Here is a 15,632-nt window from a genome sequence, read left to right as displayed (position 1 = left end):
TTTGTGGATCGCTCACCATATGTCTCCTTCAGAAGAGACATAGCTGACTTTGAGAGCGAACCACGGAACTTGGCCAGCTCTGTACTAGAGATGCAGGGGATTAGAGAACAGGTGAGCTGTTTTATTTATAAACTTTTATTTATTCAGGGTAGCCCAACTGAGACCAGGGTCTCATTCCCAATGGTGATGTGATGTTTTACTAGGTATTTTTGCATTGTCTTTATTGAGGTGAGTCTCACTTGTGTGTTTGAATAAGGTCTAAGATATAGAGGAGGATACATGGTCAATAGCCATGTATCCATACTGACTAATGTCTGACCCTTGACCTTTGAGTGTCTGTAAGATTTATTCAACAACATCCTGAGCTTCACATGGAAAACCAAACTCTATTTGTTCCCCTGAATTACTCAAAAACTCCTGACTGATGATCTTTTTTTAGCTTGGTTTGGAGTATTTCCTCGGACACCAATTCAATTTGAGACCCTGATAAGTCTGTCGGAAGAGATTCTGGGTTTTTGGACGACAATGCTCGGACAAGGTTCTTGATCTCCATGTGACTTGAGCAAGCAGCTGTTTTACCACCAGAGGTCTCCACCAGCTTATGCAGGACCACATATATGATGTCTGTAGCTAAAGAAGAGAGCACTCTCCGACTCCTTACTGCACACATGGAAACTTTTGGGCTGCAGTGGTTGGATGTTAAGTTCAGCAATGGGATGTCTTCACTGGAGCTGCCAAATTTTGCAACAACCTTTTCGAGGACAGCCCTGACTGGTTTAATTGAGATCCTTTTCATCTTTAGTTTGAAGCTCTCTGATATTCCTTGACTCTTATTAGAAGCGTCTCAGAGGAATCACATGATCATCCAGCTTCTCCAAGGCAGTTTCAACAATCTCTAGAACAAGGATGCCCTCCACCTGCTCTTTGCTGTCCACCTCCATCTGGATATCGCCCTGATCTATCTTGCCAAGCTGCATTTTGATCTTCTGGAATATACTGTGAGCTACCTTGACTGCCCGATGGCGTATTTGGAAGTCTGACAACACTGAGGATCGGCTACCAATGTCTGTGTGGTGTCACTTGTCTGATTTAGTTTTGTGACTGGGATTGGCTTTGTTATACAGTGGGGGGGAAAAAAAGTATTTAGTCAGCCACCAATTGTGCAAGTTCTCCCACTTAAAAAGATGAGAGAGGCCTGTAATTTTCATCATAGGTATACGTCAACTATGACAGACAAATTGAGAAAAAAATCCAGAAAATCACATTGTAGGATTTTTAATGAATTGATTTGCAAATTATGATGGAAAATAAGTATTTGGTCACCTACAAACAAGCACAATTTCTGGCTCTCACAGACCTGTAACTTCTTCTTTAAAAGGCTCCTCTGTCCTCCACCCGTTACCTGTATTAATGGCACCTGTTTGAACTTGTTATCAGTATAAAAGACACCTGTCCACAACCTCAAACAGTCACACTCCAAACTCCACTATGGCCAAGACCAAAGAGCTGTCAAAGGACACCAGAAACAAAATTGTAGACCTGCACCAGGCTGGGAAGACTGAATCTGCAATAGGTAAGCAGCTTGGTTTGAAGAAATCAACTGTGGGAGCAATTATTAGGAAATGGAAGACATACAAGACCACTGATAATCTCCCTCGATCTGGGGCTCCACGCAAGATCTCACCCCGTGGGGTCAAAATGATCACAAGAACGGTGAGCAAAAATCCCAGAACCACACGGGGGGGACCTAGTGAATGACCTGCAGAGAGCTGGGACCAAAGTAACAAAGCCTACCATCAGTAACACACTACGCCGCCAGGGACTCAAATCCTGCAGTGCCAGACGTGTCCCCCCTGCTTAAGCCAGTACATGTCCAGGCCCGTCTGAAGTTTGCTAGAGTGCATTTGGATGATCCAGAAGAGGATTGGGAGAATGTCATATGGTCAGATGAAACCAAAATATAACTTTTTGGTAAAAACTCAACTTGTCGTGTTGGGAGGACAAAGAATGCTGAGTTGCATCAAAAGAACACCATACCTACTGTGAAGCATGGGGGTGGAAACATCATGCTTTGGGGCTGTTTTTCTGCAAAGGGACCAGGACGACTGATCCGTGTAAAGGAAAAAATGAATGGGGCCATGTATCGTGAGATTTTGAGTGAAAACCTCCTTCCATCAGCATGGGCATTGAAGATGAAACGTGGCTGGGTCTTTCAGCATGACAATGATCCCAAACACACCGCCCGGGGAACAAAGGAGTGGCTTCGTAAGAAGCATTTCAAGGTCCTGGAGTGGCCTAGCCAGTCTCCAGATCTCAACCCCATAGAAAATCTTTGGAGGGAGTTGAAAGTCTGTGTTGCCCAGCGACAGCCCCAAAACCTCACTGCTCTAGAGGAGATCTGCATGGAAGAATGGGCCAAAATACCAGCACCAGTGTGTGAAAACCTTGTGAAGACTTACAGAAAACGTTTGACCTGTGTCATTGCCAACAAAGGGTATATAACAAAGTATTGAGAAACTTTTGTTATTGACCAAATACTTATTTTCCACCATAATTTGCAAATAAATTCATAAAAAATCCTACAATGTGATTTTCTGGATTTTTTTTCTCATTTTGTCTGTCATAGTTGACGTGTACCTATGATGAAAATTACAGGCCTCTCTCATCTTTTTAAGTGGGAGAACTTGCACAATTGGTGGCTGACTAAATACTTTTTTTCCCCACTGTACATCCACTTGTCATTCTTCACTTACACCTTCCTCCTCAGTATTTTCCTCAATGTTCTGCAAGATAACACTGATTTCATCAGTATAAGGGTCAATCTCACCGAGTCTCAGTTCTTCTTTCAATGCTAGGGGTGTAGGAGAGGTCATATGGGAGGAATGTCCACCCAGAAGCTTGCAGCAGAGCTGGAGTCCTCCCCTGCCCTCTATATTTGGTGGGCCTGGCCACCTGATACACAAGTGTTAGGCAGCGTACTATGCTTGCACTCATAACTCTGCATGGCGGAGATCGAATTCCCATTCACTTCCTTCATCACTAATGCCTAAGCATTGTATTTGGGACAAATCATTCACTAAACTCTAAACCTCAACTAAATCTTGTAATGAATAATGTGGAAATTGAGCTAGTTGAGGTGACTAAACTGCTTAGAGTGGATTGTAAACTGTCATGGTCAAAACATATTGATTCAACAGTAGCTAAGATGGGGAGAAGTCTGTCCATAATAAAGCGCTGCTCTGCCTTCTTAACAACACTATCAACAAGGCAGATCCTACAGGTCCTAGTTTTGTCGTACCTGGACTACTGTTCAGTTGTGTGGTCAGGTGCCACATTGGCTCAGAACAGGGCAGCAAGGCTGGCCCTTAAAAGTACACGGGGAGCTAACATTAATTATATGCATGTCAATCTCTCATGGCTCAAAGTGGAGGAGAGATTGACTTCATCACTACTTATTTTTGTAAGAAGTGTTGACAAGCTGAATGCACCGAGCTGTCTGTGTAAACTCGGACACCCATGCATACTCGGGCTCCCGAGTGGCGCAGTGGTCTAAGGCACTGCATCTCAGTGCTTGAGGCGTCACTACAGACCCCCTGGTTCGATTCCAGGCTGTATCACAACCGGCTGTGATTGGGAGTCCCATAGGGCGGCGCACAATTGGCCCGGTGTAGGCATCATTGTAAATAAGAATTTGTTCTTAACTGACTTGCCTAGTTAAATAAAGGTAAAATAAATAAATAAAATACCCCACAAGACATGCCACCAGAGGTCTCTTCACAATCCCCAAGCCCAGAACAGACTATGTGAGGCACACAGTACTACATAGAGCCATGACTACATGGAACTCTATTCCACATCAGGTAACTGATGCAAGCAGTAGAATCAGATTTAAAAAACAGATACAAATATACCTTTTGGAACAGTGGGGACACACACAAAGGTACAGATACACGCACACGCACTCTACACACACATGCATTGTAAAATTGTTGTCTGGTGGTATTATACATTTTGTATTGTAAATATGTAGTGGTGTAATAATGTTATATGATGTACTGTTTTATCTTTTTTTTTAAATATGAAATGTAAGTGCCTTAATGTGTTTGGACCCCAGGCAGAGTAGCTGCTGCCTTGGCAGCAGCTAATGGGGATCCCTAATAAATACAAATAAATACAAAAAAATGCCACAATATTCCCGAGAATGGGGTACATAGTAATCTATGTAGAAATGAAACACATTAGAGAGTCAATGAACTAACTGCCTCTCATGACTGTATGAGGACAATAACTTTAAGTATTAATACTAACTGGAAGTTAGTTCTGAGACACATATTTTCAGATGAATCAATGAAAATGGCTTCAAATGCCAAGTATGTAAATAATATAAATCATCCTTACACATCTCTTTTGATGCACCTCTATTGGCTCCTCGTCACTGAAATATAACAGCAAATCAAAGTTTATGAAACAATAACAAGGGAGCATTTAGTTGATTTTAGTAGCCCATTATCTAATGACTACTTTTTTTACCTGGTTGCCATGGCGCTTAGTGACAAATTTGTTTTAAGTGTTTTTTATGTGCATTATTTTCAATGATCAGCTTTTCTTTTTTTTTAAAGCTAATCAAGTACTTGTTAGGGAATAGGTTAGGTAGTTTAGACAGCACACTACAGCTCACTACCACTTCCACACTCCATTCCCCCAGGGGCAAGCAGCAACCTTGTCTTGGTGGTGAGCCTGGTTGATAAGCACATCAGATGCAGCTAATTAAGGATTGTCAGTCAGTGTCCCTACTTGCGAGCCGTGAGGCTGCTGGTTCATTTGGTGGCCATGAGGCCTTTCATTTGGATTTTAAATCTTTAGTTTAGGCATGCCTGTTTTTAGTTTTCCTTTTTGTAAATATCGGTTTCCGTCACCATCTGAACATAATAATCCGCTTGGGCTCGGCTGACCCAAAAGAGGTCAAGAGACAGAGCTGCCTCTGGACCAAGGTAAGGTTGCTGTCTCCCTGGGCACATGTACTTTCAACACCTAGGTGCTGATTTCTCACATAGATGCACATCTTAAATCAGGTTACAGACCAGTGAACTAGGCCTAAGACCCCTAGACTTTGCGAGTGCAACAATATTAACAGGCTAGTTAATCGGTTTCGTAACACACTGAATACAGAAATCTAGTCATCTAAACTGACATTAAACTTGACAAGATATTAGCATACTTCTCCAATCAACTAGCTAATTGTTTGGATTCGAAAACTAGCCTAGATCTTCCTCACATCTCCTGGACCGAAGGCTGGACCAAAGATTAAGAAATGGCAACAACTTTCCTCCACTACAAGGATTCCTCAGAAGTTTTGAACAGATTAAAACAACCCTGAGCAAGGAGCTCAAGAACAGCCTTATGCAATACGGGATCCTACATAAAACATGCAGACGGCGAGGAATTAAAGTCTATTGTGCGCACTCACAATGTGAGCAGTACAACATGCACACCGAAGTTGGACAATAATGATCACTTGCCAGTTCTGCAGGCTAACCCTCAGGCAATTGACATCACCTACTCCAAGCCAATACAGTCCATACAGAGCGCAGTGGACCAACCACAATGCAATGAATCTGTTTCCACCAATACGTCCACACGTTTTGCACTCTACAATCCTTAACGAATAAGTCTCTTCTTCTGTAAGAGTTTCTCTGACAATGACTTTGACATCTGTCTCACTGAAACATGGCACAGAGACAGTGACCTTCACCATCTTAATTAAGAAACTCCGCCTGAATACAAATACATTGAAAAGGCGCACAGCCACGGCCGCGGTGGAGGCCTTGCTGTTTTATACAGAGACTGCTTTATTTTAAACCCATTGACTGTTGCTGATTTTCAGTCTTTTGAGTGCCTTGCTTTTAAATGTAAACAACCAAATCCTCTCACTGTTATTCTTGTTTATCCCCAAGACAAATACCTCTCATCTAGCCTGCTTATGTTTGTCACCACCCTGATGAACAAGTCCCTGCTGACCGGAGAGGTACCATCGATCTTCAAAACAGCAGTCACGTCCTTACTGAAGAAACCCAACCTTGACCAGGATATCCTATCCCTTCCTATCAAACGTGCTGGAGAAAGTGGTTGCAAACCAGCTTCAATCGCATCTGTCATCTAATCAGTTGTAGAAGGTTTCCAGTTTGGCTTCTTGCCATTAAACAGCACCGAAGCGGCTCTGGTTAAATTTACCAACGACCTACTGATGGCTGCTGATTCTGGATCTCCTAGCATCCTCCTCCTCTTAGATCTTAGTGCTGCTTTTGACACCGTAGACCACAATACCCTCCTGCGGTGTCTGAGAGCACAATGCTGTCTCCGGAACAACTCTGAACTGGTTCTCCTCCTAGCTCTCCAATAGGAAGCAATACATCACTATTGGAGAGTCCAGATCGGAGGAGTCTGCAGACATGCGGAATCCCACAGGGGTCAGTGCTGGGGCCTATCCTGTTTTTAATTTACATGCTCCCTCTCGGCCAAAACCTCAGAGACTATAACATCAACTGCTACGCTAACGATGCCCAGGTTTACATTAACACCAAACTGGACACCATCTCTGCACCAGTAAAACTCAGCAGCTGCCTAGAGGACATCAGAGCATGGATGAAAGAGAACTTCCTCCAGTTGAACATTAGCAAGACTGAGGCTATGCTTATTGGGACACCCAAGCAGGTCACCAGTGCTGGAAACATCTGCCCTACAATCAACGGCCAGGCCATCTATCTGTCCTCTCCAACCTGGGAGTCAAGTTTGATCCTTTTCTGTCCTTCGATGCCCACATGTAAAACATACTTTTTCCTTCTAAAAAACATTACACGGGTCATACCATCACTCTCCCAGCCAGATGCAGAGAAAGTCATCCATGCCTTCATCTTCTCTCGGAACGACTAAAGCAATGCGCTGTTTTGGGGGGCCTCACTACAGAGGCTCCAACTAATCAAGAACAGTCCTGACTAGGACCAAGAAGTCAGACCACATTACCCCGATCCTGGTCCAACTCCTCCTGCTTGTAATAATATGCCATTTAGCAGACGCTTTTATCCAAAGCGACTTACAGTCATGCGTGCATACATTTTTTTTTTTTTTTTGTGTATGGGTGGTCCCGGGGATCGAACCCACTACCTTGGCGTTACAAGCGCCGTGCTCTACCAGCTGAGCTACAGAGGACCACATTGTATTTAGAGCCTTGAACGGATTGAGCCCCACCTACATCAGCGATCTCACCTCAATCAGCGAGCCACCTCGCACTCTCCGTTACAGCCAATCCCTACTGCTTCAAGTCCACAAGACACGTCTCCGAACTATGGAGAACAGGGCCATCTGCTCCCTTTCCCCTCGCCTTTGGAATGCTCTCCCTGTCCATCTGAACTTTTAAAACGGGCCTTAAAGCCCACTTCTACAGACTGTCTTTCTCATAGTCCTAGTCCCAATCTGAAATGTATTTAGCACAATCCCACTATTGCTATTTTACCTGCCTTGATTCTAAATGTGTTTTATTGTATATAATTGGTCATTTTGTTTTCCTCAGTAGAGCTTTGAGATAACTCTGTAATGAAAAGCGCTATACAAATTCATCTCATTCCAAAATCATGGGCATTAATATGGAGTTGGTCCCCCCTGTCATGATTGTCCACAATAATCCAAATAGGTCAGATCAGGTTTGCAATGAATAACTTCAATCTGACCCCCTCTCACCCGTAGAGGAATGTGGAAAGAATATAATTGTTAATAGAGGGATGTGATTTGAGAAGTCAAGAGATGTTTTTCATAACTTTGCACAGTTAGTAGTCACCGCCTGAAGTGAGGTCAGAGAGCGTGTCAGCCGGCCGGAACTGCCCCTTTTCGAGCAGAGTGTATAAATGATGGGTAAAGAAATTAACATACCAGACCAGAAAAACGTGAAGCGGCAGCTACACGTTTAAAATGGTTGGAACTTTGAATCTCAACATGAGGTGAAGAAAATAAACTCACTTCCCGGACAATCACTGGTACGGCTGATTAGCTGCCCTAAGTAAGGTATCTTCGAAAGCTAATTTAAGTAGGACCATCTGCTACTCTGCTCAAACTATCGTATTACGCTACTCTCATCACCCCACTGGGGAACCATCGATACGGCTGGGTAGCCTATCTTCAAAGAACCAACTTCAAGAGAGAATGGAAGGAAAATCAATTCTGTAGTTCTGTTTAGGACTACATGACAAGTTATCGGAGACCTGACAACTACGAAGAAAGACAACAGTAGAAGACTGTTGGTACCATTTCGGACAATAAGAGACTTACAAGCGTGCCGTGAAAAGGCCCACCCCCATTTCAAGGCGGTCCGGTTCACCGAGAGATTCCCGGCGAACAAAGGCATTTCACATAAATAAATTCATGATTTCTTACTCAAAGCGGGCGGCGGTTCGTGTGCAAAGTATATGGGTACTGTAGGTGAGCGTAGTTTCTGAATGTATCAAGGTTAAGTCTCTCTGTCCCTCTCTCTCTCTTCTTTTTAACAAGCAGCCATGTTGTTGTCATTCCGCTAGGGACATGTTTTCTCCAGTCAATAACCGGTGCAGAGTGTGTATGTTTATCCTGTGTTCCCATTTAATTAGCTAGTAAATAAATAATTAAACCAATTTGTGTATTACTGAATCATATGTACGGCTCAGGTTTTAGCAGATGCAAGGAGGTTACGACTTTCAGAATGATGATATGATACGAGGTTATGATTAATAAGTTGACTGTTTATAGACGTGATAGGTAAAGACATTTTAGAGTTTAATTCAGGAGATGGTAACTCTTTAAAGAACTCCTCTCGTGGTGCCCCAGATCCTAATGAGTTAATTGTTACATGATTAATTTAAATCGGGTAAGAATAAACATAGTTAATTAGAGATAAATCTTCAGATTAATGTTAAATTCACGTCACGACACCCCTTTGCTGCTATAACAGCCTCCACTCTTCTGGCAAGGCTATCCACTAGATGTTGGAACATTGCTGGGGGGACTTGCTTGTCTATAAACATGCCCTCCTGTTCTTTGTGTTTTGGTCTGCCTCTGTTCTAGTTTTATATTAGTGCCAAAAGTTTAACTTCTGTGGTGTAAAGTTGCACTTTATGAGCCTATTGCATCCATCGATGACCACCAGATTATCGCCAGCTGATCTCTCGTTAAACCATCAATATGGGCTAAATTAACCCGCACAGCTGATCTCAATTGCAACTGTTATTGGTCACCTTATTAACGCTCCCTAAAAGCTGACGTCGGTGTTACCTTAGTCCTGCTTGCTACCAAAGACTTTCAAGATATGTTCGCCCTCTGGTGGGTATAAGAAAAACGTAGTCCTACTTTTTAAGTAGACTAAGGGTGATTTATCTGTTTGACAATTATTCCATACAACAACAAATAAAGTACAACCTTGTTTACCACGGCAAATCTGTGGTGTAATCCATTAAGTACAACTGTCTTTAATATAAAATCTTCTGGTATGGTCATTCCTTATCAAGATCGGGGCTAAAATATCCCTGGACTGTACGGACGGAAGAAATCCTGTGATATCCTTGACTGTAGACTGTAACTGAGATGTGCCTCACCATGGAGCTACCAATGATGATGGCTGGAGGAAGGTGAATGGTCGTGGATGTCCGGTCTTTTCTGTGCCTCCTTGAGGACTGACAGGAGATGGGGGACGGAGGACCCACACCATCAATAGAAACCCTCAGAGCAGGGTGGGATGCTGGAGTCTCAGACACCCTCGAGGCCTGATGTGAGAGGGAACCCGGGGGTAGAGGCATGTGTTAGAAACCCCCTGAGCTGGACCCTCAGGACACAGGGTAGAGGATGAAGGAGCAAGAATCTCTGGAAGCAGGTGGGCGAAACTGTTGGTCATTAGGATGTCCAGCTCAGACATATTCCTCAATAAGCTGAGTTTCCACATTGGAAATTTGGCCGTTAAATATTATCCCGGAAATGTGCAAAATAGGTGCAGCTCCTGCATGGGATGAAACGTTCACCGTAGTCTCTGAAGGTGGTAGTTGCCAATCTGGAAAAAACAGCATGATCATTACACAGGTGCACCTTGTGCTGGGGACAATAAATGGCCACTCTAAAATGTTCCGTTTTGACACAACACAATGCCACAGATTTCTCAGGTTTTGAGGGTGCGTGCAATTGGCATGACTGCAGAAATGTCCACCAGAGCTGTTGCCAGATAATTTAATATGAATTTCTCTACCATGATGCCGTTTTAGAGAATTTGTCAGGATGCTTAACCGGCCTCACAACCTCAGACTACGTGTAACCATGCCAGCCCAGAACCTCCACATCTGTCTTCATCACCTGCGGGATCGTCTGAGACCAGCCACCCGGACAGCTGATGAAAGTGTGGGTTTGCACAACCAAACAATTTCTGCACAAACTGTCAGAAACCGTCTCAGGGAAGCTCATCTGCGTGCTCGCCATCCTCAGCAGGATCTTGACCGATTTCCGTGGGCAAACGCTCACCTTCGATGGCCACTGGCACGCTGGAGAAGTGCGCTCTTCACGGATGAATCCCGGTTTCAAATGTACCGGGCAGACAGCATGTATGGCGTCGTGTGGGTGAGCAGTTTGCTGATGTCAACACTGTGAACAGAGTGCTTCATGGTGGCGGTGGGGTTATGGTATGGGAAGGCATAAGCTACGGACAATGAACACAACTGCATTTTATTGATGGCAATTTGAATGCACAGAGATACCGTGACGAGATCCTGAGGCCCATTGTCGTGCCATTCATCCGCCCCCATCACCATACTCCCCAGACAGCTACCACTTCCAATTCAAATAAGCTCCAAAAAAGTGAATTACATTTTTGTTTTGTGTGACTATAGCGCCAACGCAAATATAGAGACACGTTCTAATTGAGTGAGGCGTCAAAGCGGACAACCCGCCCGCCCGGATTCGGTTGGGTCATTATAATTCAAAACAATACAGTGAGGGAAAAAAGTATTTCATCCCCTGCTGATTTTGTACATTTGCCCACTGACAAAGACATGATCAGTCTATAATTTTAATGGTAGGTTTATTTGAACAGTGAGAGACAAAATAACAACAAAACAATCCTGAAAAACGCATGTCAAAAATGTTATAAATTGATTTGCATTTTAATGAGGGAAATAAGTATTTGACCACTCTGCAAAACATGACTTAGTACTTAGTGGCAAAACCCTTGTTGGCAATCACAGAGGTCAGACGTTTCTTGTAGTTGGCCACCAGGTTTGCACACATCTCAGGAGGGATTTTGTTCCACTCCTCTTTGCAGATCTTCTCCAAGTCATTAAGGTTTCGAGGCTGACGTTTGGCAACTCGAACCTTCAGCTCCCTCCACAGATTTTCTATGGGATTAAGGTCTGGAGACTGGCTAGGCCACTCCAGGACCTTCATGTGTTTCTTCTTAAGACACTCCTTTGTTGCCTTGGCCGTGTGTTTTTGGTCATTGTCATGCTGGAATACCCATCCACGACCCATTTTCAATGCCCTGGCTGAGGGAAGGAGGTTCTCACCCAAGATTTGACGGTACATGGCCCCATCCATCGTCCCTTTGATGCGGTGAAGTTGTCCTGTCCCCTTAGCAGAAAAACAGCATTCCTCCTCCTCCAAACACAGCGAGTTGAGTTGACGCCAAAGAGCTTGATTCTGGTCTCATCTGACCACAACACTTTCACCCAGTTCTCCTCTGAATCATTCAAAACTTCAGACGGCCCTGTATATGTGCTTTCTTGAGCAGGGGGACCTTGCGGGCGCTGCAGGATTTCAGTCCTTCACGGCGTAGTGTGTTACCAATTGTTTTCTTGGTGACTATGGTCCCAGCTGCCTTGAGATCATTGACAAGATCCTCCCATGTAGTTCTGGGGTGATTCCTAACCGTTCTCATGATCATTGCTACTCCACAAGGTGAGATCTTGCATGGAGCCTCAGGCCGAGGGAGATTGACAGGTCTTTTGTGTTTCTTCCATTTGCGAATAATCACACCAACTGTTGTCACCTTCTCACCAAGCTGCTTGGCAATGGTCTTGTAGCCCATTCCAGCCTTGTGTAGGTCTACAATCTTGTCCCTGACATCCTTGGAGAGCTCTTTGGTCTTGGCCATGGTGGAGAGTTTGGAATCTGATTGATTGATTGGTTCTATGGACAGGTGTCTTTTATACAGGTAACAAACTGAGATTAGGAGCACTCCCTTTAAGTGTATATATAAAAGACACCTGGGAGCCAGAAATCTTTCTGATTGAGAGGGGGTCAAATACTTATTTCCCTCATTAAAATGCAAATCAATATATAACATTTTTGACATGCGTTATTCTGGATTTTGTTGTTGTTTTTCTGTCTCTCACTGTTCAAATAAACCTACCATTCAAATTATAGACTGATAATTTATTTGTCAGTGGGCAAACATACAAAATCAGCAGGGGATCAAATACTTTTTTCCCCTCACTGTATATTCTAAAATAAAAATCACACACACAACTCGCACAGCTCACCTTTTCAAGTTTCAATGTCATTTGCTTGTAATGATGCAGGTTTTATCAGAAGGTCAACTACAGTAGCTAGCCATGCATTGTCTGTATAAATTCAGCAAGTTCGCTAGCTAGCTTCGTTTACTTTTGATCATAACTTTCTAGGTGTTTCAACTAGAAATAGAAGGCTCGCTGTCCGTGGTGCTGAAATGCTGCAAGTAGAATCTACCCCCCCACCCAAAAAAACGATACATTTATTGTGATGCATACTATTTTAATTGTCAGGTTCTTAAAAAAACACAGCAATGCTTTATTACACAGTATCTCTTTAGTAAACAAAAAATACAATAAAATGTCAACAAAAACAGATGCACTGGAATGCACATTTTCAGAGACAATTTTATATAATGGAACGTTTCAAGTGAATGGAATAATCAGTGCATCAATGCTGGATTGCGAATCAATCCAACGTTTTTTGTTAGGGAAATATTAAAATAAGCTATTTTCTGAAAATGAGATGGAGTACAAATAAAACACTTGAACCTTATTGCCTAACACTAACAGAGGTGAGTAGCCAGTTACTATCTAAAACGGCAATGTCTATTTATGCAGCAGGCAGAAAATATGACACGATTCAGAGCTATTATTATTGCCCTCAAATAGTATTTTGTGCACACATCAGGTCTTTAGTAGAAAGTGTCAGATCAAGTCCATGGTAAGAAGTTACAGTGCAGTGCCAGGCCCATAAGCCAATAGGAGATGAAGTACCCTAGAATCCATCGCGTGGGGATAGAGCATGTCTTCCAGCGGGACAGTAGATGAACAATGGGGTTTTGGGGTAAGTACAAGAAGACAGTCCTGGGTGTCCCCCGCTGCTGCCCCTTATTGGATGTGGGTGGTGACCTTCGCTGAAGGAGGGGCTCATAGAGTAAGAGCAGGTGGGCACTGATCCAGAAAGGTACAGGGGAGGAGGAAGACAGAAACCGGGTCAAAACCTGGAGAAATCAGCAAAAGAGAAAAACATGAATGGACTAAATGAGCTGCCTGTATTTCATAAAAATCTTCAAACACTGCAATTTGTTTAACATTATGTGACCGTTGTTCCCCCACTAGACCTGTATTAAAATCCCCGTACATAAACTTTTCCACTGATTAGTTCCTTACCTGCACATGCATGCAGAATGTTCCAAATCCCAGGAGCATTGTAGCATGCACCACATACAAAAACACCCTGGGGCTGTAAAATCCAGGTGTGGGTTTGTCTGGCCGTTTGTTTGCCCCTCCGTCCCATAGCCCCAGTCTCAGCCACCTGGCTGGGTTATCACTATAGTACATGTAGGCCGCCGCCATGCCCAGAGTTGCCATGGGCAGCGCCAGCAGGAAGTTGGGTATCTGCTTAAGCTGGAAGTAGCGCAGGAAGCCCACATCCCAATACACATCCTGGATATGAGAGTAGAGCAGGGGGAGGGGTCGCAGGCACCAGAGGGGTGGGGGTGCGTTTTCGTCAGGGACCCTGTAGCCTTTATCCTCAGCCAGCTGGATGAGGGCAGGGGAAACCTGCTCCAAGGAGAGGGAGGGTGTACAGAACGCCCTGTACCCATAGTACTGGAAGACCAAGAAGGGGAGCGCAATAACTGCTGTGCCCAATGCAGCCGTGAACAGGAGACGAGCGACGATCCAGGTGTAGTGGAAGCATTTGTTGTGCCTGTTATTGTCCTTATGCAGTGCCCAGATCTTGGACAGGGCCTGTTGCAGGGGCAGATACAGCAAGAATCCTACGTTCACAAGTCCATTGGCTCGCGCAGCAGTAGCTATACTCAGAGCCAGGCAGGCTCTGAGTGTGTATCCTCTCTCCAGGAGAAAGAGGCCACCGAAGGTCAGTGCAGCAAACAGGCTCTCTGAGTAACCAGCCATCATGAAGACATTGGCAGGGGTGAGACAGTAAAGCAAACTGGAGACTAGAGCAAGACGCCGGTCCTGCAGCACCACGCGGCCAAGTCCATACAGTGCTACCACACTCAGCAGGAAGAGAGCGCTGTTACCCAACGCAACAGCCAGTAGCAGGCGTCCACGCAGTGTAAGACAGCCACTGAGGGGCCGTAGTATAGTCTCTGCAAGCCCCCGCAGTATGACAGGGAACAGGGGGAAGAAGGCGTAGTTGTGCTCATACAGGTAACCCCTCTCAGCGATGAAGAGGAAATGCTCTGCATCCCAGTGGGAAAGGCCACCCAGAAACCATTGCACTGCAGGATCCAGAAGCCGAGGCTCCACCTCTGCAGGTGGAGGAGTGAATGCATCAGCTTCGTGATCTGGGATTGCAGCATTTAGGAGAGCCTGAAAGGGAGGCACAGCAAACGAGATGACAAGCACACACCAATTACACTTTTCAAATTGATTAACATCCAAGTCCTTCAATCTGTGGACGTCATACTGTAGTTAACCAGCAACTATTGTAAATAAATACATTATTATTATTACTGACCTGTATTAGTAGTGACAAGCCTCTTGTGGTGGCGGCGAATTGCAGTACCGTCTTCACGTCCATCTGTCATTTCAATGAACAGCCTTACCCATAACAATAGCTAGCGCGAGCTAGCCTGCTGTCGTTGGAACGAAGGCAACACAATATTCCGCCTCTACAAATACTCGAACTAGACGGCGGCAATTTGGACGAAACGTTGACATTCATTTACACACGGTCCATTTTTTGCTTTAAAAAAATTAAACGTCACACATATCTTTACCTTTTGATTAGAGAAGCCAGGTCAGAACCATAGACATTAAGCTCGGAAACCTTCACATTCTATTATTGGAACCGGTTGGTCCGCTAAATATTTACTTCCGGTGGTATTTTCTCTATTTCAAAATAAAGGTTCGAGTGAAAAAGGGACATTGTATCCAGCTGTTAAACAGAGTGGAATAATATTTGATTTGAATGATGTTCAGTTATCATTGTTGCATAATGAAATACTACAATAACTTTTATGACCTTTCATAAATATACTAATTCCGATACCATATAAAGTATAGATTCATCATTTATCAACAAGACTAGTTTGTCTTGATTCAAACCGTAGAAAGTAGTCATAACCAAAGAAGCAGAGACAAGGGTGCTTCTTT

At 44.0% G+C, this 15,632-nt stretch overlaps 1 protein-coding gene across 2 annotated transcripts; it reads right to left on the bottom strand.

Annotated features, from left to right (window-relative positions):
- Positions 1-12,784: 12,784 nt before the first annotated feature.
- Positions 12,785-15,328, bottom strand: LOC121585421 (GPI mannosyltransferase 2). Of its 2 annotated transcripts, none has more exons than XM_041901767.2 (3): positions 14,995-15,328; positions 13,677-14,846; positions 12,785-13,507 (listed from the first exon to the last, which is right to left on the bottom strand). In XM_041901767.2, the coding sequence occupies exons 1-3, from the start codon at positions 15,055-15,057 to the stop codon at positions 13,217-13,219; spliced, it is 1,524 nt and encodes a 507-aa protein (XP_041757701.2). In that variant the 5' UTR covers positions 15,058-15,328; the 3' UTR covers positions 12,785-13,216. The 2 variants fall into 2 exon arrangements, with proteins under 2 accessions (XP_041757701.2, XP_041757702.2); XM_041901768.2 differs by having other exon boundaries at positions 13,336-13,457.
- Positions 15,329-15,632: the final 304 nt, after the last annotated feature.

Source organism: Coregonus clupeaformis, chromosome 17 (genome assembly GCF_020615455.1).
Source record: "Coregonus clupeaformis isolate EN_2021a chromosome 17, ASM2061545v1, whole genome shotgun sequence".
In the NCBI taxonomy this organism is placed as follows: domain Eukaryota; kingdom Metazoa; phylum Chordata; class Actinopteri; order Salmoniformes; family Salmonidae; genus Coregonus; species Coregonus clupeaformis.
This window is presented reverse-complemented; position numbering and strand designations above follow the sequence as displayed.

What these genes read in the sequence shown, in the direction of transcription:
- LOC121585421 (XM_041901767.2), bottom strand. Translation starts at nt 15,057, where the DNA reads ATGGACGTGAAGACGGTACTGCAATTCGCCGCCACCACAAGAGGCTTG. An exon ending in GCTTGTCACTACTAATACAG is followed by an intron (nt 14,847 to 14,994) that starts GTCAGTAATAAT and finishes CCTCCCTTTCAG; the next exon opens with GCTCTCCTAAATGCTGCAAT. An exon ending in CATTCTGCATGCATGTGCAG is followed by an intron (nt 13,508 to 13,676) that starts GTAAGGAACTAA and finishes TGATTTCTCCAG; the next exon opens with GTTTTGACCCGGTTTCTGTC.